General features: G+C 52.3%; 1 protein-coding gene across 7 annotated transcripts in view; it reads left to right on the forward strand.

Moving 5' to 3' along the window:
- Positions 1-23032, forward strand: part of TMEM63C (transmembrane protein 63C) — a 129156-nt gene that overhangs the window by 70289 nt on the left and 35835 nt on the right. For 5 of the 7 annotated variants that reach the window (XM_072762089.1, XM_072762091.1, XM_072762092.1 and 2 more), the window contains exons 2-4: positions 3707-3849; positions 21904-22062; positions 22600-22679. In XM_072762089.1, the coding sequence (XP_072618190.1) occupies positions 21916-22062; positions 22600-22679 (227 nt within the window). In that variant the 5' untranslated portion in view covers positions 3707-3849; positions 21904-21915. Of the gene's footprint in view, positions 1-3706; positions 3850-15558; positions 15695-21903; positions 22063-22599; positions 22680-23032 lie in introns of those variants that run through there. The other 2 variants (XM_072762094.1, XM_072762093.1) reach the window with 2 other exon arrangements.

Here is a 23032-nt window from a genome sequence, read left to right on the forward strand (position 1 = left end):
GTGGTAGGGTGGAGGGAGGAAATAGATTATTCATACATGACTTTGAGCAACTGTTTATCCCCTTGAGGAAAAAAATAAAGCTGGGCCCTACTATGTTCCTTACACCAAAATATAGTCTAGAAAAAAAGATTAAAAAGAAAACCCAAACAGTACTAGTGGAAAACATGGGCAAATATTCTTAGGATGCTCTAGTAAAAAAATACCTTTGCTTACAGGAAAATATGAAATTTCTGTAAGCCAATGATGACATAAAAAAATGAAAAAGAGACATATGACAGTTTGCAATACGCATGACAAGTTGATTAATTGCCTTAGCTTAGAAAAACCTCTTAAAAATCAACATCACTCGGCATCAGGGAAATACAGATCAAAACCACAATGAGACACCAGCTCACACCAGTCAGAACGGCGAAAATTAACAAGTCAGGAAATGAGAGATGTTGGTGAGGAATGCTGGGAACACAAACTGGTGTAGCCACTCTGGAAAATAGTATGGAAGTTCCTCAAAAAGTTAAAGATAGGGGATCCCTGGGTGGCTTAGCGGTTTGGCACCTGCCTTTGGTCCGGGGCACGGTCCTTGAGTCCCTGGATCGAGTCCCGCGTTGGGCTCCTGGCATGGAGTCCACTTCTCCCTCCTCCTGTGTCTCTGCCTCTCTCTCAATCTCTGTGTCTATCATGAATAAATAAATAAATAAATCTTTAAAAAAAAAAAAAAAAGAAAGATGTTAAGTAATCTTTAAAAAAAAAAAAAAGAAAAAGTTAAAGATAGAGTTTCCCTATAACCCAGCAATTGCACCACCAGGTATTTATCAATGGAATATTACTCAACCATCAAAAAGAATAAAATCTTGCCATTTGCAACAATGTGAGTGGAACTAGATGGTATTATGCTAAGTGAAGGAAGTCAGAGAAAGACAGATACATGATTTCACTCATATGTGGAGTTTAAGAAACAAAACAGATGAACATAAGGAAAGGAAAGGAAAAATAAAGTAAGATAAAAACGGAGAGAAGCAAGCCATAAGAGACTCTTAACTATAGGAAGCAAACTGAGTATTGCTGGAGGGGGAAGTGGGTGGGGGGGATGGGGTAACTGGGTGATGGGTATTAAGGAGGGCACGTGATGTAATGAGCACTGGGTGTTATATGCAACTGATGAATCACTGAACTCTACCCTTGAAACTACCAATATATTATATGTTAACTAAACTGAATTTAAATTATTTTTTAAAGACTTTTATTTTATTGATGAGAGACACATAGAGAGAGGCAGAGACATAGGCAGAGGAAGAAGCAAACTCCCTTTGGGATGCCTGATGCAGGACTCAATCCCAGGACCCCTGGGATCAGGACCTAAGCCGAAGGCAGATACTCAACCACTGAGCCACCCAGGAGTCCCTAAATTGAATTTAAATTAAAAAAAAAAAAAAAAGATGCTTTAAAAAAAATCAGTAAGATAATTTGAAAAGGACATAATAGGCAATTTACAGAAAAAGAAATGCAAAGGCAAATCAATCAATAAACATGAAAATAATGTCTGCCCTTTCTCATAATTACAGAATGACACATTGAAACCAGATATGATTTTTCAACATTCATATTGGCAAAGCTTAATGATTTGATAATGCACAATGTTGTCGAGGGTGGAGGGCAACAGACATTCTCTGGCCTGTCTGGGCAGTTTGAACTGGTTTATCCTCTTTGGAAGACAATTTGGAAACATCTATCAGAATTTGAGATCCACCTAATCTTCGAGTCCTTAGCATTTACCCTACAGCTAACCTCCGACATAGACACAAAGAAAACTCAAAGATGCTGTTCTGCAGCTTTTTGCAGCAAAAGGGTAGAAACAATGTAAACATCCATCAACCGGAATAGATTCACATAAATTACAGTGCATTTTTCAATGGAACACATGAGCTCCACAAAGATGAAGGATCTGTCTGTGCTAGTATGCAGAGATGTGTGATGTATGTTAAACTAACAAAACAGTACCAGGAATATGTTCCTGGCTAGGTTTAAAATAAAGATGTAGGGCAGCCCGGGTGGCTCAGCGGTTTAGCACAACCTTCAGCCCAGGGCGTGATCCTGGAGACCTGGGATTGAGTCCCGCATCGGGCTCCCTGCATGGAGCCTGCTTCTCCCTCTGCCTGTGTCTCTGCCTCTGTATGTATGTGTGTCTCTCATGAATAAATAAATAAAATATTAAAAAAATAAAATAAAGATGTAGGCATAGATGTGTATTTGTCAGTATTTATGGGAAAGTTTTTGAAGAAAAGTAAAATGGGAAATGTGGCTGTGTTTGGGACCAAGGTTTGGAGGAATAGCAGGGGGATTTTGTGCAAGGATTTAAATGCTTTGATTTTTTTTTTCCTATAAGCATGTTATTTTCAGAATTAATTTATTATTTTTAAAGATTTTATTTATTCATGAGACAGAGAGAGAGAGAGAGAGGCAGAGACATAGGCAGAGGGAGAAGCAGGCTCCATGCAGGGAGCCTGATGTGGGACTCGATCTCGGGACTCCAGGATTGTGCCCTGAACCAAGGTAGACGCTCCACCACTGAGCCACCCAGGTGTCCTTATTTTCAAAATTTAAAAAGAAGTGCTACTATACTGGCTTAGTTGGTTGGGCATCTGCCTCCGACTCAGGTCCTGATCTTAGGGTCCTGGGATGGAGCCCCACTTTGGGCTCCCCGCTCTGCGGGGTGGGGGGCTGCTTCTCCCTCCCCCTCTAGCCTTCTCCCTGCTTGTCCTGTTTCTCTCTCTCAAATAAATAAGTAAAATATTTAACAAAAAGAATTTAAAATGAATATTTAAGAAGAAAGCAATTGGAAAGGCAGAGTACTATTTCAGTGCCTCACCCTGAACTTTCTTTTTAAATTCCCAGTGGGTTCCCCTCTTCTATTTATAATTTTCAATCTGAAAGGGCTAGGGAGATGTCTCCAGTCTTCATCTTGTCCCCAAAGAAATGGGGCCTAGTAAGTTTTCAGCAGCTGCCCGGGGCCCCTGGCTAGTCTATCTGCAGAGACGGGGCTCCTATGGCGCTGCTTGCAGGAAAGGGACCAATGACCCCTTCCTTCATGCATATGATCAAAGCTTCATCCTTATCTTGGCCCTTTTGTGGCATATGGTCCAGCGACTCTTATTTCAGGTGCATCCACAGGGAGAACCTGTTAAATGCAGATCCCCAGGCACTTTCCCAGGCATTCTGATTCAGTGGGCTAGGGTAAGGGCCCTGAAACCATTTTAGCAAGCAGCCCCCAAATGATGCTGAAGTCCCCTGATGGTAATGGGCCCCTCTGAGCTCCCAGCTCAGCCTTGTTGGCAGCATCTGGGTATCTAGGCTGAAGCACCCTTCCTGTGTGGGGAAGTGGGGTACTCCCATGTCACCTGGAGGCAAGTGGCAGTGCAGACCCGGGTGCCTTTAGTGTAGTGCTCTGTCCACAGCTCCCCTCCCCTCAGGCTCATGCTCATGCTCACCCACGGTGAAGGATGGCTCCCCACTCACCCACCCCAGGGATGGGCAGCTGGGTGCAGAGAAAGGGGGCGGACTGGGGTCATCTGGGGTGCCCCTCACCCCTTGAGAACTCCCCTGAGGTAGGCCCCATGGGGAGGTGCTGACCAGCATGCTGGGCCTTGGCTGGGTGAGCAGCTGCAAGGAGGCTGGGGAGACCTGAGAGTGTTTTGTCGCCCCTGTGCCACAGAGCCCTGGAGGAGCCACCGGCGTGGTCAGGAACCAAGCAAGGGCAAGGCTGGGCCACTGGGAAGCGCCCGAGGACAGATCAAGAGGAGGCAGGGCCGGTGACCACCCATCCGCCTCAGCCACAAACCTCACTTGCTGATCCAGGTTGGTTCTCTTCCCACCATCTCACCCGGCAGTTCCAAGACCCTGGCAGCAGCTCCTCTGTCAGGCTAAGGAAATGTAGCTGCCCCATTGCTTGTGACCTCTGGCTCTCCAGCTGCTGCATGGGTGGAGGCTCTCCCTAAGCCCTCCGAAACCCACAACCTGGTGGGAGGGGAGTGCCGGAAAGCTCAGTCCTCTCCAAAGAACACTGTCCTGGGGGACCTTGGCTCCTAAAGCCTGGGAAGGGGGTCCAAAGACTACTCTGGCTCTGGTTAGCATGTCCCCTGTGCTGCCCCTCTCCACCCTGAAATGCTCCCAGGTTGAGCTGTAAACTGGGTCCTGCATGGGTCCCAGCTGAGCCCCAGTCTGGGACAGGCCCAGTAAGCAACTCTTCCAAGAATTCCTTGCCTCTCAGGAAAGGATTATGACAGATGGCATCTTCATAGACTCTTAGAGCTGGAAGGGATCTCAGTGATATACTCCAACCTCAGTCTCTTTTTACTTCTCAAGCATTACTTCTATCAGTAGTGCTGTTGACGGTGGTGGAGCTGAATGTCTCAGAGGACCCACGTGTAATTTTGTCAAAACAACATAGGAAGCCCTGGGGTCTCAGGCAGTCCTTCCTGGGTTCAGCTGCCTCTTCCCCTACCTGGCCTTAGCTGGTCTCTCCCCCAACCCCCTAGCCCTCCCACCCCCCCACCCTCCACCCCCCACCCTTCCTCTCCTTCCACCAACCCAGTGACTCCTAGCAACTCATCCCACTCTATGATGGGGCCCCTGGTGGTGATCAAACATCCCAAGCTAGAAGGCATTAAAGCCAAGTTAGCATTACAGTGAGGCTTTCTCCCCAATTTAAGCAAGTTAAGTTAATAAAATCAAGAAAGGATTGGGTAGTCAAGGCAGGCTCACACAGTGATAAGCTATCTCTATTTGAGAGTCTCTAAAATCTCTTTTCTGGCAAAGAAGTTATCCTGTGTGGGCTATTGGCCAAGAATACTGTGATTGTTGCCATTATCAATAAAAGCAATTGCAGATAGAGTTCTTCTCTGCGCAGATCAAAGTGCTTGATGTGTCTCCCTCATAATTTCCTGGTCCAGCCTGAGATCCAGGGCAAGGAGTCTTAGCCAGAGACAGTATCTCACTTCCATTCCCCTGGCCATGCCCACTGTCCCAGCCCGGGCCTTGCAATCTCTGTGTGCATCAGTCTTTTCATCTGTAGAATGAGGATAACACAGTACCCCAGGGGGGCTGTGAAGATTAAAGTTAGTATCTGTAAAGCACTCGGAACAACCTCCAGCACTCAGTGAGTGCTTCCCACACATTAGCTCTGGTCATGACAAAAGCCACACTCTGCAGTCCTCTCACTGCCCTGCTCCGAAATCGTCCATGGCTCCCCATTGCCCATTCGGTGGACTATGTCTAACCTGTCCTTTGAAGGCCTCAAGAACAGAAGCTTTATTATTTTCCTTGCACGTAATAAGGAATCAGTAGTGTTTGCTGTGAGAGAGGGTTTCCACCGTCAGGGTGGGCGAACTGAGTCCTCGAGGAACAGAAGGGCAGCTGCAGAGAGCCCCACAGCTGAAGGCTTGATCCAGGCTCTCCTGCTTTCTCAGCTGTGCCCCAGTTTGAGGAGCCCCTGGATGTTGGCTGCTGGATCTGCCTCGGAGGCAGGTTTGGTTTGCCTTGGATCAGCCGGGGGCCTTAAATGCAGGGAATACCATTTGGACTCCAGCCTTGCCGGTGCACATCAGAGTGAGGAGAGGATGCCCAGCACAGGCCAGAGCAGGCGGTGAGTGCAGTTGAAACTCACGTTCTTGGATGAGTTCAGGCCATGCCGACACGATGTCCTTGTCCTCATTCATTACTGGCTGGTGGCCAGAACTTAAGCTCCCATAGCTTGGGTGGAAGGCTGAGGCCAGCAGAGACCACCCGTGATCTGGCACCTGGGACGGAGAGCCTGGTGAGCCCTGCACCTCCAGTTTCCCTAGCAGAACAGAGGCCTGTACCATGGAAAAGCAGGTGCCAGGTTGGGGTAGGACAGACCCAGGTCCAAAACCAGGCTCCGCCCTGGGTGGGGAAACCTTGGCCGTGTCATCTAGCTTCTCTGAGCCTTTACTCTTCCATCTATAAAATGGGAGAATAATACCCATTCCATAGGGTTGAGGAAAGGCCAAAATGGATCAAAGTGCCCAGGGCACCTATACAGCACCTGCATGGGGTGGGCGCTCCGTGTCTTGTGGCTGTTCTATTCCATCCATCAGAGGTGCTCCTCTAAGCTGCCGGGTGGAGCTACCCTAGTCCTCTTGCTTTCCTTAGTTGAACATTTCCTCACCTGGCCTCCATTCCAAGATGAAGGCAAGTGGTGTTATCTTTGGCAAGCGGGGGGTAGGAACAGTCCCAATCTTCCCAGACTCCTGGCAAGGGTGTGAGGCTCCATAGGGAGGAAGCAGAGCTCTGTGTGGCTTTCACAGGGATTTTCTGCTCTGGTGGTGCGAGCTTAGGAAGCCAGGAGTGAAGTGACAGGGAGAGAACACACCAGACCCTGCTGCTTCGTGCAGTGTGGCACGTTTTTCTTTATTCATTCAACAAATGAATGAATTTGTTGGGATCCCAGGCACTATGGGAAACACTGGAATATTCAGCGATGAGAGGGGAAGACGTGGGCCCTGTCTTCATAGGGCCTTCGTTCTAACGGGGGTCAGGGCAGAGAACAGCCTAAACTATGGATAAAGGGGGACAGGAGATAAATGCAGTGGGGAAACAGAGAAGGAGGGGGCACTGGGAGTACCTGGGCAGTTTCACCCTTCATCACCATCAGCTCTGTAGCCAGAGAGCCCGCGCTACCGCAGCGCCGTGATTCTCAAGCCACTTGTGTCCTGGGCCCTCTCTGCCCCCCAGACCCTATGAAGCGGTGCCAGCCAGCCCCGTGGCCTCTGCCATCTGGCTCGCACCCATCGTGGGAGCAGCTACACTCTTGCCCCTCCCTCTGCCTCTCTCCGACTCCCCCGGAGGCAGCCAGCCTGGCTCCTGCCCTATTTAGCCAGATGGGGACAGAGCTGGGTGTCCCTTCCATCTCTGCTGCCCTGAGGGCTGGTGTGTTTCCATCTGGGACCCAAACTGTCTCTGGGGAAAGCCTTTACGGAATCCAAGCCCACCTCCCTCTCTACTTTTGTGTGCGCACAGTCTCTTCTGGGCATATCATGGCCTTGCCCTCTCTGTGGCCACAACTCCCAACTCCAGGTCAGAAGCCCCATATGAACCGAAGGCTGGATATGTGGCTGCCAGACTCCAGTCTCTTTAGTAACAGTAGCTCCCACCTTGGAGTCGTGAGCATTGAAAGAGCTCGTGCTTATGGACTCTTAGCACAACACTTGGCAGTAAGCCCTCGAAGAATGTGCCTACTGCCCTCCCAACTCTGCCTTGGATAACACCACCTCCGGGCAGCGCTTCCAGATTGCCCAGGGCTCCTCCGCTATGCTCCCAGCACCCCTTCGCTGGGCCTCTGGAGTGCACTTATGGAATGCACGGTTCCTTTGGGGTCTGTGGACCCACTAGAATCTTGTGCTTTGACCAAAAGCACCTTGACTAGAAGGAACAGAGTCTGGCCCATTATTTACCTGCATGAATGATTTCACAGTTGACAGGCAGGCAGCTGGGAGAGACAGACTGGGGAATAAGATGGAGCCTGCCAGGCCTGACCTTTCCAGGGCCTGTCCTCAAAGACCAGGATACCCACACCCGGGTCTCAGGTAGGGGGTGGAGGACGAAGACAGCCCCACCGCCTGTTTCACAGTCTAATGAAGTGATCCTTGAAGCGCGGCCCCATCCAGCAGTGTCGGGATCACCTGGGAGCTTCTAGACTCCAACCCAGACCTGCCACATCACAAACTTGGGCAGGGGCAGCATCTGTGGTAGAACAAGCCGTCTTTGTGAACCACTCTAACGTTTCAGAGTAACTCAGATTCATAGCAGGTGGGGGGGGAGGGGGGGGTCTCTGCTCTGCTGAAGGCTTCCAAGAAAGCTGTCGGGCTGGGACCCCAGGGCATGGATCCTGCTGGCCCCACACTCCTGAGCTTCAGACCCTTTTGCTGACAAGGCAGGTGCAGCAGAGAACACTGCTCCCATAGACTGCCCGTTTCCCAGGCAGCCCTAGACCAGAACGAATGGGTGTGGCTCCAACCTTGTCTTGGGGTCCCTCCCCACTGCCAGTGGCCAGCATCCCCCCAGCACTAACCTCTGTAGCCAAATTCAGGGTAGACTTTTGGAATGTTAGGGCTAAGAAAGACCTGAGAAATCATTGGTTACGTACATGTGTGTTCACACACACATACACGAACATGCATACACATACACAACATGCCCACACATAAAAACAAACATGCATCACCCCAAAACACACATAAGCACACAAAACACAAAGTGTAGTCATAAACACGTTCCTAAGCACACCCAGATACCACCCTGCAGCATACACAGATGCACCCATGCAAAATGCACTGATCTGCCTCAAAATACGCAAACACAAATGCACAGATCCATTGAATTGGTTTCAGAGAGCAGCTGCACCACAGCACCACAGACTGGGTGGCTTCACACAACAGACATTTATTTTCTTGCAGTTCTGGAGGCTGGCCGTCAGAAACCAGGGCGTTGGGACGGCTGTGCTCTGTGCAGGCTCTCGGGGACGGTCCTCCCTTGCCTCTTCCTGGCTTGTGGTGGCAGCCAGCACCCCAGGCGCTCGCTGACTGGTAGCTGCATGCCTCCCGTCTCTCTCTGCCTATGTCCACGGGCCGTCTCCTCCCTGTCTCCATGTGGCCTTCGTACAGGGATGCCCACTGGATCAAAGGCCCACACTAACCCAGTACAATTTCATTTGAACTAGTTATAGCCGCAGGGGCCCTATTTCCAAATAAGGTCATGTACTGATACACCCAGCCCTGGCAGATGAGAAGCCTCAGATCCTGAGGACAAGAGTCCTCGATGTCAAGGTTGCCCCGTTCCTCCTCTCCGGGCCTGCCACCAAGCAGGTCGCATCCTCCTCTAGCGCCTAACACACGGTGCCACCTTTCAGCTTGGTCTGACTTTGTTTTGTCTGAGCTGGTTAGGTGTGCACGGTACAAAATCCAAAAAAGTGAGAAGGAGAATATAATGAAAGTCAGTCCTCCCCGTGCTCAGCTTCTAGCTTCCTTCCCAGAAGGCAACCACTTGTCAAGAGTTTCTTGGGTCTCCTTCCCAGAGACCAGGCAGGCGTGCAGGAGGCGGCATTTTCCACGTGCCGTCCGCATCTTGCTTGCTTCACTGACTAGAGCATCTGTTACCCTTTATCCTGATCGCCTGCTTTCGTGTTTTCGGGTCTCTCCCACCTGACGGCGCGCTCGCCGCGACCCGGCCCGTCTGCTCATTCCCTAGGCTGGTGCCAGCTAAAGCAGGTGTTCGTTAAGGCTGGTTCCAGCTGCACACCAGTGAACCATCAACAGCCGCCGGGGGACAGGGGTATCTGTGGCTGCGGGGGCTGCAGCTCCACCCTGGCCGCAGAGCTTTGGGTCTCCGCAGTCTGTGACAGCGTCCACCAGAGCCCATCCTGGCAGCAGCAGGAGCTGAGGGATGACACCTAGTGTCCTCCTGGCTGTTTACCCCCGCTGCCCCGCCCCTCCATCCCGCTTTGACTGGGGCCAACTCGGGGATGATCTGGCCATCTCTCCCCTCCTGTCCGTGCGGGACTGCTGTAGGCAAACCCAGCCATCCTTGGCTGCATGAGAGACAGGGGAGAGGACTTGACCAGGGACAGTGCCACTGCAGGCCGCATGGTGATGACGATGACGAGTCCTTTGCCCAGTGTTTGCTGGCTGAGGCTCAGGCGCACTCGTTACCATGGAGACGGGAATCACAACATCTCGGGGTCCAGCTGAAGCCTGCAGCTTTCCCTGCTTGCAGTGGGAAAATCTGTCGGCTCCCCTGACACTCACAGAGGAGATGTGCCACTTTTCTTTTTTTTAAATCAAGACAGAACTGGCTGCTCAGCCCGAGATTTCACCATGCCCTCAATCCACTGATTGAGCGGAATTCCAGGGGGAGATGGAGGTGGTCAGGGGCTGCTCAGCCCCGCGAGACTAGAAGCCAGGGACATACTTGGCAGCAGCAACCTCTGCTCACCTGTGGGAGGAGGGGTTTAGGTTAGAGAGTTTGTAGGTGCTCCTCTAGCTGATCACTCTGGGATGGAGATCGGGGGCCAAGTGAGGCCTGCTGCAGCCCGCTGCCAGTCATTCCTCCCTCCCTCAAACATTTGTGAGGCACCAAGCTCTGACCAACACAGCAGAGAAAATACTAAGCAAACATAGCCATCGCGGAGCTTTGCATCCCCTGGGGGAGTCAGCCATTTGGTACATGACCTCATAACTAAACATCAACTGTCTAGGTACAAACAAGGAAAATAGTTAACTATATAAAGCCAATTGCTATGCAGTAGGCACTGTTGTATTTTATATAAATTGGTTCATATAATCCTCACATCCATGCAGTGAGGTAGATGTTACAGATAAGATAACTGAGGCACAGGGAAGCTAAGATACTGACCCAAAGACATGGAGCTTATAAATAGCAGAGACAGGATTTGGGTCCCTAGGGACCACACCTAAATGTCATGCTATGTCTGTCGCCTAAGATGCTCTGAGGCATGGGATGTGGGGGCTTGACCTGGCCTGGAGTTCTTCCCTAAGGAAGCAAAAATTGAGCTGAGATTAACTAGGAGAGGATGAGTCAACTAGTGGGAGGGAAGAACACTCTAAGTAGAAGGACTAGCCTATGCAAAGGCCCTTGGTGGCAAGAGAGAAGGTGGCATGCTCTGGGCATTGCGGGAAAGATAGATGAGGCCAGGGGATGAAAGAAGGGGACTGCTATATAAGATGGAGCTGGAGTGATAGGCAGGCCTTGTTGGCCAAGTTAAGAAAAGTGACAGAAAGCCCTTCCAGTTGATTCCATCACAACCTGCAGAACAACACAGGTTCATCTTCTCCAGGAAGGCTCCCTGGATTCTCCAGACCAGGCTCAGTGCCCCCTTGTGTGTGAATCCTGCTGCGGCAGCAGAGCCCCTCACTCACACTGTGTTGTAGTTGCCTCTTAGCCACGGCTTTTCTCACTCCCTTCTAGATTGAGGTTTGAGGAAGAGACACATCTTGTCCTCTCCAGCACCCACAACTCAGTAGAGAACTCAGGAGGGCTTAACTGAGGGCTAACTGAGGGCTACGGGGTTGAGGGGAGAAAGGGGCTGCTGGGGGAAGGCTGCCTGGGGGAAGTAGAAGTGAATGGGGCCTGGCAGTGGAACATTCTTCTTCAGGGAGGATCAAGAGGCCTTTCCACAAGGGAGAATAATGGAAGAAGCAGAGAAAGCCAAGGCCTTTGAGGGGATGAGGGGCCCCCCCATTTGGTGGGGCTGAGGTTTCTTGTAGAGACAGTGGGGAGATAAGGCTGGAGGGGTCCCTGGGGCCAGGAGGACCTACCCCTGGAGCAGCCCAGGAGCTAGGAGCTCAGGTGTCAGAAGGAACAGAGTCAACCAAAAACCAGAATGGATTCCTGGAGCCATGAGTTTACATCCCTCCACCTGCAAGCCAGGGGTCAGGGATCCCCTGCAGCCTTGGGCATGGTGGCCTCTCACCACCCCCACCCCCCAACCCCCATCTCTAGGAGCCAGGCTGGGGCTTCCATCTCCTGCTAAAAACTCCTTCCTCTCCTCAACATTGCTTGTAGGCAGAACACAGCCTGAGCCCAGGGCTGGGGGGATGCCTCCTCCCCCTTCCCACTTTGTAAATCTGACTGTGGCATGTGTCCCTGATGGAACCTAACTTGGATCAGAGTCCCAGCGACAAAGGGAGTGTTGGACATGTGGTGTCTCACTTTCTAGCTTGTAGAAGCCACGTCCACTAGAACGAGGCGGAATGGATGCTGAAGGCCATCGAGTGCATCTAACACATGATCCGATAGGTTTGTTATGATGCATTCATTAAGAAACTTGGCACAGCACCTGGCACGTCAAACTCTCTCTGTAGATGGTAGCTCTTGTAATGGGGACACCAGCGAGCGCTGCCCAGCCCTACCCACAGAGCCCCAGCAGAGACAGCGGCTGCAGAAGTGCACTACTCTGTGCAGTGCTGTGCACAATGCTGAATGTCCTCCTGCTGGTCCCAGCTGCTGGTGGCCTTATTATTATAGCAGACCTGACAGTGAGGTGGAACCCCAGTCCACTCACCCCGTGCTGGGGCTTCAAGGGTAGCTGAGGGAGGAAGACCAACCTCGGTCCTGGGAAAAGGATAGCAAAGGCGGCAAACCAACATTTACAGTGCTCATGAGTTACACAAGAGTCTCCTCGTACTATCTCCTTTGACTGTCATAGCTCCCCTGGTGGAGGCCGTACAGACATGATTATACCCATTTTATGGAAGGAAAAACTGAGTGGCAGTAGGTTAGGTTGCAGTTAATAGGGCTAGATGCCAGTTTCCTGACCCCCAAATCATATATCCCCTCTATTCCATGCTGTGGCTTAGGGAGAGAGACCTGATAACCCATGGTGTGTAGGTGGGGCACGGGGACAGGGCCAAATGAGTGACTCATGCTGTGCAAATATATCCAAATCACATTTTATTATTCCCTGCCCCTGAGTATGGCCCTGGGTGAAGGACTGTCTGTCTTTCATTGAGGCTTACCACATGTTGGTCCTTGTGGGAGAACCACAATGACATGGGCTGCCATCAAGGAACCTGTGGAGTTGGGGGTAGGGGGAGAGCTAGTTGCTCACATCCATGGAAAAGCCAAGGAGTTCCAGGCAGTGATAGCAAAGGCCAGCTGTGTAAAGAGGGTGCGGACTAGGTGCAGCCCAGGGCTGCTCACTGGAGGGTGGGAGGCTTAGGGGAGCAGGATTTGAGCTGGACTCAGGTGCTGCAAAGACCCCAGCCAAAAGACCCAGGGTGCAAAAAGTGGTGAAGCTCAGAGAGACACAGAGACGGGACAGACAGCAGGCCTGGTGCCCCATGAAGTGACCAGGCCAGGGACCTCAGGCCCAGGGAGAGAGGCAGGAGTTTGAGGATTCAAGTGAAGGGGTGGTGTGGGCCCCTGTAGACCTCCAGCCAACCTTCCGCAGATTCCCACAGAGCTGAGGGAAAGGGGAGGTCTCTCCAGAGCATAATGTAAGGACCAGCGTCCTGAGCTGCCGGCTGCGGTAGGATTTAAGTGGCGCTGAGCTACTTTCCTGCATGGGCCACATCTCCTCATCCTCCTTCCTTTTAGGAGGAATCAGAAAATCTTTTAGATCTGCAAGAATGCCTTATCTAGATGCAGATAATCCTGGGAACCCTAAGCCGGTGTTTCTCTATCTTGGCTGCACCTAAAAATGGAGTGGACGTTCTCATTCTTAAAGTCTGGAGTGGGGCGTGAGTATCTGGATCTACGAAACACCTTCTCGGGGATCCCAGTGTGTCCTACCCCCGAGCCCCAGGCTGAGGAATCACCAATCCAAGCCTGAGAGCACTGAAGGGGGAGCCAGTTCTGATCCCTGTTCCATCACTTTCCCCAGTCAGAGGCAAGCCTCTTAGCCTGCTGATGACCATTTCTTCACGTGTAAATTTGGGCAAAACCCCCTTCACTGTGACAATATGAGGAGACTAAGATTCAGGGTGGTTTAGGGTAAGGAAGATTCGTGGCCAGCTGGCATGGCGGCAGGGGAGGGACATTAACCAGAACCCTCCATGGAGTGACCCTACTTCCCTACTCCCTCTACTCAGGGTCCCCCTGCAAACCAGCTGCCAAGCTGGCCCTGGAAATGGGGATGCAGATCTGAGAGCAGGGTGAGTGGAAGGAATATGAGGAGAGACCCAGAGAAGAAGGGGAGGTGGTAAGGTAGGGGGCTGCGCATAGCCAAGGGCTCCAGCTCATTTAAGGTCACAAGCCATGGGAAATCATCTTTCCTGTTGTTAGCAGAAAAGTGATGAAAAGTGTTGAAGCCAGTGAGAAGGCTAGATGGTGGCAGCAGGTGCTCTGGCATTGCAGGGGGGACAGGGTTACAGGACGAGGCGGGGGTGGCCTCCCCACCCAGCTTCTTTCCCTAGGACATGGATTTGGCCTACTGAGATTTGCTTGTCCAACCAAGTTGCAAGCTCTCTGGATCAGTTCCCGAGAACTCACGGGGATGGTGGCGTTGGGCAGGGCCAGGAAGTACAGGCCAGGTGGCTGCAAGCTGTGTCTCTGAGACATCTGGAATCCGTGGTCAGTCTGGCCCTCGGAGAACTATAGAAGCCCCTCATCCTGTAGACAGGAGGCCCAGAGAAGAGAAGCCACCTGCCCAAGGCCACACAGGTGACCCAGAGCCTCAGTCTAGGGCACTTTCCCATGCACCATCCTGACAGCCTTGGCAAGATTCAATCCCTGGACTAGGGCTTGAGCAAGGTCACTCCATTCCTCGGCCCCCTGCCCGGCACTGCCAGCCCAGCAGAGGTCCAGAGGGTCTAGGAGGTAGAGAGCAGAGGGTTGTAAAGTGCCCAGGTTAAAAGGCCAGCCCTGCCACTTAATAGCTCCAGGACCTTAGGCAAGTTATTTAACCTGTCCAGGCCTTCATTTTCTTTTGCATCTAGGGAGGACTTTAGTACCCACTGGTACTTGTGAGAATTAAGTGAACTGTAACTCAAATGTAACTTCTATAGTAAGTGTCCAATACATGTTAGCTATTAATAAGCTTGCTCTCCTCTCCCCATCCCCAATTCCCAGGGCTTCCCAGACCATCCTAGCTCCGGGATTCAGGGGTGTTTGGGCTCCTCATGCAGAGGCCTTGGCCTCAAGATGAAGAGAGGGGAGCAAAGCGCTGGCCTGGCTACTGAGGATAGCAGTAGCTGAACCCAGGCCAGGTCTGGAAGGAAGGGGGTGAACGATGGACCAGGAGACTAATAAATACAGAGCTAGTTCTTTTCAAAGCCTTTGTCCACTTGGCAGAGTAAACCTTGTCTAGACCTGGGAGGGCTGAGCCTCCAGCTTCTGCCACTGGAGGCCAGGCTTAGGGAGAAATGGGAAGGAGGAAGGTCATGTGCTTCCCCATCAGAGGGGATGTGCCGCTGAGGAGGGGGCTGAGAATCCTGACTCACCACCATCTCTCCCTGCCCCTCGTTGGCCCAGAAAGCAAGGCTGACATTTGTCTCTGCCTCGCAGGAAGAACAGAGGCAACAGCCACCTACAGGCTGCAGTTTATGGGGTATTGGACAGTCCTTCCCATATTTCACATCTCTCCCCTGGCCTGTTCCAGAACAGAGTAGGTGGCCAGAACCCAGGAATGGTCCAGTCTGGGGCCCTCACCACCATGTCACAGTTAAGCTAGTGCCAGTGACAACAGTACAAATAGTGAGCCCTCTCTCTCTCAAGCGCTCCGCAAAGGGTTTTGTGTGAATTCGCTTATTTTGTGTTCACAATAACCTTGTGAGGCAGTGTGCCTATTATCCCTACTTTCCAGGGGTGGAAACCAAGGCTCAGAGAGGTGAGGTCACTGTCCAGGGTCACGTAGCTAGCAGGGGTGGACCTGGGATTTCAGCCCAGACAGTCTGGCTGCAGATGGTCTGCTTCTTCCCACTGCCCTGCTGTGAAATGTCCAATGAGGAGTCCCCTGCTGCCCAATGAGGAGTCCCCTGCTGCCCCGACCAGCCAGGTGGGCGCCCCTGCTCTATGTTCCTTTATATTCCTCAGATTCCAAGTTTCATTCCTTCCAGTGCTGATACTTTGGTCTCCAGAAAGCTCTCTACTCCGGTTCTTCACACCCAGGAGCTAGAAAGAAGGAAGGAGGAAAGCTCTCCAGAAAGGAGGGTCCAGGCATGATTTAGGGGTGAGGACAAAAGGCCGGGCAATGCTCTGGGTTTCTACCACAGCCTCCCTCATCCTGCCTCTGCCTGCCCCTGAGGATATGGGGTGGAGGGATGGGGGTGCTGAGTTGGGTGCGGGGCTCTCTCTCTTCCCTCTTGTCCTTCCTCACCTCCTTCCCTCACCGGCTTCCCTCACCTGCCCGGTGCTGCCCAAGCTGCACCTGTCCCTGCCCTGCCGTGCCAATGGGTTGCAGCCTACTCTGAGCTTAGATGCTTGCTCCTTGTATCTAGAGACCCTCCTACACAAAACTGCTGCTGGGGCCCCACTCTCCCAACAGCAGTCCTCTCCCCAAATCCCAAAGGATGGGAACCTCCTGAAGACTTCACATTTGTACTTCCTGGGCCCTGCACAGGGCCTGGCAAGAGTAGATACACCAGGAATTCCTGTTGAATGAATAAATGCACAAACAAAAGAACACACCAGTGATCCATCCTACACTCTAGACATGACTATTCATTTTCACATTCCCCAAAGCACCACGCTCTGTGCCTCCTCTGGGTCTCGGCCCATGTGGTTCCCTCTGTCCATGCTTCCCACCACACTGTGCCGATCCCACCTCCTCACATTTCAGCCCGGAGGTCACTTCCAGGCAGAAGGCTCCTCTGACCACTCGAGGCAGGCCCACCCCATGGCCCCTGTGTTTACCTGAGCTATCAAGGTGTGCTGGAGTGTGTGGCGACATGTGCCTGGCATGCTTACGTGTCTCCCCAGTGAGTCTGGGAGCCACCTATGGGTGGGAACCAGGTCTGCCAGGCCCCCAGAGCTTGGCAGGATGCCTGGTGCATGGTAGGTACTCAGCCCTTCTTTGTGGAAGGAAGGAAAGAAGGAAAGACGAGGAAAGGAGGAAGGGGGGCACTTTTGGAAGAAGTGAATGAATGTGTGGGAGCTGAGCAGAAAAGAGCAGCATCCAGAACTCAGACCTCCTTAGAGCCAGATGGAAGCCAGAGCTCTTCCCAGCCCAGGACCTCTCCCCTTCCCTCATCATGCACAGGATTAGCCAAATAATAAGTTGCACATCCTTTTGGATGTGCTGCAGGCCACCAAGCACTTTCACATTCCTGGCCTGCCTCCTGTCCCCCAGATAGCCCTGACTGGGGCTTCCCAGCCATTCCCCTCCTTTTAGAAAGAAGAGAATCCAGCAAAGGGTGCTGGGTAGCCAGATAGCCATATGCTGAAAGATGAACTTAGTCCCTTACCTCCTGTTCAGTGCAAACTAACTTAAAATGCATCCTCAACTTTATTTTTTTTTCATCCTCAACTTTAGTGTCAGAGCTAAAACTGTATGATTTTTTAGAAGAAAATGGAGAAAATCTATATTCTTATTTTAAGATTTTATTTATTCATTCATGAGAGACACACAGAGAGGCAGAGACACAGGCAGAGGGAGAAGCGGGCTCCCTGGCAGAGCCAGATGCCCAGGACTGGATCCCAGGGCCCCGGGGAGAAAATCTTTAATAAGACTTCGGGGTAGGCTAAGATTTCGTAGACACCGCGCCAAAAGCCCGGTCCATATTAGGACAGCTTGTTAAATTGGGCTTTGTCAGAATCCGAAACTGTAGCGCTCCTGAGATAGCACGAAGGAAACGAAAAGAGGCACAGGCCGAGAAGAGCTATTTGCAAAACACGCGGGTGATGAAGGCTGAGGATCCGGAGCCTAAAGGCGAGGCGGGGAGCCCTGAGGGATGACGCCGCGTGAACGCGGCCTGGGCCCCTGGGTCCCGCGGTCCCTGCACCGCCTGTGCTGTTCTGCAGCTGCCGCGCAGGTGCGCGGAGCCCCGGCCCGCCTCGGCCCCTCCCTGCAGAAGTGCCCCAGGTGAGGGCCCGCGCCCACCCCGGCCTCCCGAGCGCGCACGCGCCGCCCCGGCCGCCCCGGCCGCTCCCTCCGCGCGGGCTCCCCCAGTGGCCGCCGGCAGAACTGCAGCTCGCTGCCGCGGTTGTCCTCGGGCTTCTCTGCCCCGGGGGCGCCGCATTTAAAGGTGCTGTGTCGGGGACACCCGGGTGCTCAGCGGCTTAGCGCCTGCCTTCAGCCCAGGCCTGATCCTCGAGTTCCAGGATCGAGTCCCACGTCGGGCTCCCCGCACGGAGCCTGCTTCTCCCTCTGCCTGTGTCTCTGCCTCTCTCTCTGTCTCTGTCTCTCTCATGAATAAATAAAATCTTTAAAAAAATAAAAAATAAATAAAGATACTGTGTTCAGTGTAAACCATTATGAGTTTACATTTAGCTGAGCATGCTTGTGTGCCTGAGCTAAGCAGTGACCTGGGTTGGTAAAACCTTGGGCAGCCGAGGCCGAAAGAGGAGCAGAAAAACATAGGCCAGAGGCTCTCCGCTCCAGTTAGAGGCTAATCTGACCGGCGGGGCTGGGGGCTCTTGTGTTGTATTATTTCTGTGAGTTAGCACGGGGAGCCCCAGACCTCCAGGCCACCTCCTGTGTCCGGCACACCAGCACCTTCACCTTTATTCCTCTCTGCATCCTCATCCCCCAAGCTTCTCCAACTCTGGACAACGTTCCTCTGTCCGCCCCCTCCCCCCTCAGCTCTGGGTCTGCTTTTCATCCGACAAGCGCCTACGTGGTACTTCTGTGTTCCAGGCATTGTTCTCCATGACTGACAGATTTTTTTTTTTTTTAAGATTGTATTTATTTATTCATGAGAGACACACACACACAGAGAGAGAGAGAGGCAGAGGGAGAAGCAGGCTCCAGGCAGGGAGCCTGACATGGGACTCGACCCGGGTCTCCAGGATCACACCCTGGGCTGAAGGCGGCGTTAAACCACTGAGCCACCCAGGCTGCCCTCCATGACTGATGAATCTTAATCCACTTATCCCTCTTGACAGCACTGTGAAGGGGGTACTAGTTACGAACACCACCCCCCTTTTACAGATGAATAAATGAGGCAGGGAGACCATAAGTAGCTTGCTCAAGGTGGCTAGTGAGCATTGGAACTGGGATTCAGTGCCACAGAGCCCACGATGCCCAGAAACACCCCTGGGTCCTGCAGCACCTCACCTGCCCACCGGATACTGGAACCTGAGACTCCCCAGCACAGGACTTCCCTTACCACCCTCTCAGGCCAGGGGATGGGAGAGACATCTTCCTTGCTCCTCTTTGTGATTTCCAGCGTCTTCTTCCTTCCTCCTTCCTCCTGGCTCCTTGGACCTAAGGTATCAGCCTGAACATCCCACTCCCCGTCGTTGGTACAGGGGAGTTGGTACAGGCACCAACTATCCTGAAGCATCACCAGGTCAGTCTCCTCCTTCCCAGAAGAGTTCAGCTCCTGCCTCACTGTCACACCAGTATTCGTCTGGTCTCCATTCTTACAGATTTCTGTATCCACGTATCCACAAAGGACATTCCAGCCTCTCAGTTCCTTGACACCACTCCCCCATTCATTCCATGGTCATGCCCCAGACCTTCTCACTATCTGTAACCAATCCCTTCTAACAGCTTGTTTCCCTGTCAGCTCACAGTCTGTCATGCTCCACAGTTCCACCTCCCTGGACCTCTGACACCTGTCACCATCCCTCGCCCATCTCGTCTCCTTTCTCTCCTTACCTGGCCAGTCATTAAAACTACTCCCTCATATGTAGTTCCAACTCTCTTATTCTCATACTTACCTGGGAAAACCTCTAGCCTGGTTAGGTCGAGCTGTCTGCCTCTTCCACACCTGCAGCCACCCAGTGAGCACAGCTGGCGGAAATGCCTGATGAGTTGGCTGCTCTGGCTATACATTCAAGACCATGAACCTCAGTGGACCCTTCGTGCTGCCTGGCAGTCTTACCACATTCCTGAAATCCATTCACTCCATCACTCCTCTAGACTTCTATTTCTGCCTTTATCCTGTGCTCAAACATCCCACATCTGCCCACCACCAGCATTGCACAGTCACCTTTGAGACCTTGTTCCCTCTGAGGCTGAGAAATAGAAGCCGTGGGAGGGCACGCCCACGAGCTCCACCTGTGCACCTGCCTCTCTCCTGCTGCTGTCGGTCAGTATCCAGCTCTGGGCCAAGGCCAGCTTCTCCACTTGTGAGCCGGTTCCCAGCCCTTCCCACGTCCTCACATTGCTCCAGCAATGCCCCATCTCTCCCACATCACCAGCTTTTAATTTTCTACTGGACCATTCCCATTGGCATGCCACATACTGCTGCTTCTCCCATTATAACCACTTCCAAACTCTTGTTCCTTTTCGAAGGAATCATTTCACACCCACTGGCTCCACATCTCCTGGCATCCTCCTCTCGCACCTGTTCCAGCAAGGCCACTGACTAAACCTCCACATTGCTTTACCTATGGCTAATTCTCAATTGTTATCGTACTTGACCACATCATTACAACTGGTCCCTTTGTTCTCCTGGAGACATTTTACTTAGCTTCCACGACACCACCCTTTCCCACTATTCCTCCCTCCTCGATGGCTGCTCTTCTAGTCTGGTTCCTGTTTCCTCCTCACCTACCTCACCTCCCTGTGATGGAGCATCCCAAGGCTCAGACTTTGAGCATGCGCTCACTCCTTTGGTGATCCAGTCCTATGCCACTAAGAGTCATCTGTCTGCTGGTGACTCTCACATTTATGTCTCCTGAGCCTCCTTTGAGCTGCAGACTCACGTATCCAGCCACCCACGTGGCATATCCACTTAGCATGCCCAGTACCCAGCTCCTGACCACCCCCTACCGTGCACTATTTGGCTGTTGCACCCAATAACGGCACCTCCACTCTTCCAGTTGCTGGGCCCAGAAACCTCAGTCATCCTAGACTCCTCTCTTTTTGCCCCACCGCCCACCATCCCTTCTATCAGCAAATCTTGGCTTCGCCTTCAAAATACTTCCAAAATCTGAGCACTTCTCACCACCTCCTCTGCTTCTATCCCAGTCCTGGCTTTGGTTACCTCTTGCCTGGCTTGCTACAGATTCCTCCTAATTACCTCTCTGTTTTTACTTGTCTGCTTGCCCTCCCCCATTTATCTTCAAACCACGGGTCAGAGCGATCCCTGTAATACGTAGGTCATTTTGTGCCACTCCTTGGCTTGAGCTCCATCCTGTTCATTCTCCCCTATCCAGCCATATTGGCCTGTTTGCCCTTCTTCAACACTCCAAGCAGCTTATACACCCAGGCCTTTTGCTGTGCCTGCTGTGGGGTTTGCTCCCTCTTCAGGTTTTTGTCCAAATGTCATCCTCCCAGTGAGGCCTTCCCAGTCTCCCTCTTTTCCATTCTAAGCTCGCCCTCACCCCTGTACTGCTTCTCCCCACCAGGATCCTGCAAGAGAGGGGTTTCTCTGTGACCTTTGTTCACTGATGCATCACCAGCATCAGTCTCGCACAAGGCAGCTGTTGCCTAAATACTTGTGGAATGAAGGAATGAATGAATAAGCCTACTTTTCTTGGATGAAAAGTAAAGAGTTCCTAGAGTGAGATGAGGTCTGGAGCCAAAACAAATGATCTTTTAAAACCAGAACGACTTCGCAGATAATCTCAAGCAGCTACCAGTCACTTCCCGTTCTGATCTGTGCTTCCCATTCTGATCTGTGCTTCCCATTCTTCCCCAAGTCTGGAGAATATTGATGCCCATGACCATGAGCCCTCAATGGATTGGCTCAGGTCCCTGGGCAAGCTGCTGATCTCTCTGGTTCCCATTCGACATTAAGATAGTGACATTTACTGAGGCACTGGTATGTGTTGGGCGCTTTGCAGCTTTACCTCATTCTGTCCTAGGAACCTTCCTTTCCTAGAAACTGGATCAGAAAAAAAAAAAAAAAAAAAAGAAACTGGATCAGAGAATCACAGGATGTCAGACCCTGTCTGAATGGGCATCCCACAAATGCAGTTCTGTTCTCCAAATTGAGTACTTCTACTCTGGGGTCCTACCTGCCTTTGTGAAGTCTGTTCATTTATATGCAAGAAACATTTCACAAAGGTAGAAATAAGAAGATCCATTTGGATGTGCTTTTGCCAACTCTTTTGGTCAAGGGAGCAAATGGTACAAAATAAAAACTCTCCTAGGGGAACCGGGCTCTTCTTTCATCATGGCCCTGGGTGGGTTTGAGGGAACTGCTGGCTGTGGGCCCTGGGTCTGATGGGTACTGGGTACACCTTTCCCCATCACCCTGGTGGGCTTCTGCATTTACAGAGTGAGAGGGCTTCTGTTGTCTGATCTGAGCATCATTTTGTCACCAGGGAGCCCCCAGGATGGCTGTCCCACTGAGCAACCTGAATATGGTAGAAAAGACACGGAACATAACGGATGAATGTTTCCAATCTCGGAGCACTGTCCTGCAGGGGCAGGCCTTTGGGGGCATCCCCACCGTGCTCATCCTCAACATCTTCTTGTGGGTGGTAAGTCCTGGGCTCTGCGGTGGGCAGGGAGGCAGGGAGGGGTACACCGGCCAACTGTCACAAGTGACGCTGGGGGGTCTCAGCTCTCCAAGTGCATACCAGCCCTGGTGGTGGGGACCTCTGAATGTCAGTCACATCCCGGGCAGCCCTGGGAAGAGGGGACCGCAGGAATAGACAGATTCCTAAGATTCCCCTCCATGCGCCACTGTCCAGAGGCCCACCTAGCCAGTGCCCTTGGCCTCCCTTCTCTCTCCCCTTGCTGATTTCTTCACGGAATGTTCTTGTTGGATAGTTCCAAACCTGACACTGATGCCTTCATTCGGCAAACTCTGAGAATCCACTCTGTGCTGGGAAGCTGCTGGGTGCTGGGCATCCAAGAGTTGAGACAAGGCATGGCCTCTACCCTAACAGAGCTGGCCACCTTGTGGGGGAGCCCAGGGAGCTCCTGGGAACCTGGGGGACAGGGTCTCCCCCATGGGGATGCAGAGGCCAGCCACACAGAAGGCCTATCTCTCCCCCCACTTCCCTGCCCTGTAGGTCATCATTTTGGTTTACTCCTTCCTCCGGAAAGCTGCGTGGGACTACGGGCGCTTGGCTCTGCTGATACACAATGACAGGTGAGGGGAGGCTGAGGGTCAGGACAAGTCTGCTCCCCTGGGGGATGTGCTGCCACCACCAGGACACAGCGGGTGTCTTCCTGGCACCAACTCCTGCTCCGGCTCTGACCCTCGTTGTAGGAAGAGAACTTGGTGGGAGGGGCCATCGTCTCTGGACACGAGGCCACTTCTTTCTCAGATCTCAGACTTTCTGGATCCTGTGACTCCCAAGATACATTGGGCACCTGGCAACAGGAGTGATTACTGTCTGTCCCCAGAGCTGTGTGCTTGGCATACTAGCTGAGGCGTGTCTGGTACCGGGCAGGAGGGTCCCACAGCTCTTGGCCGGGAAGCCGGGGTGACAGCAAGGCCTG

Source organism: Vulpes vulpes, chromosome 6, assembly GCF_048418805.1.
Source record: "Vulpes vulpes isolate BD-2025 chromosome 6, VulVul3, whole genome shotgun sequence".
NCBI classification, from domain to species: domain Eukaryota; kingdom Metazoa; phylum Chordata; class Mammalia; order Carnivora; family Canidae; genus Vulpes; species Vulpes vulpes.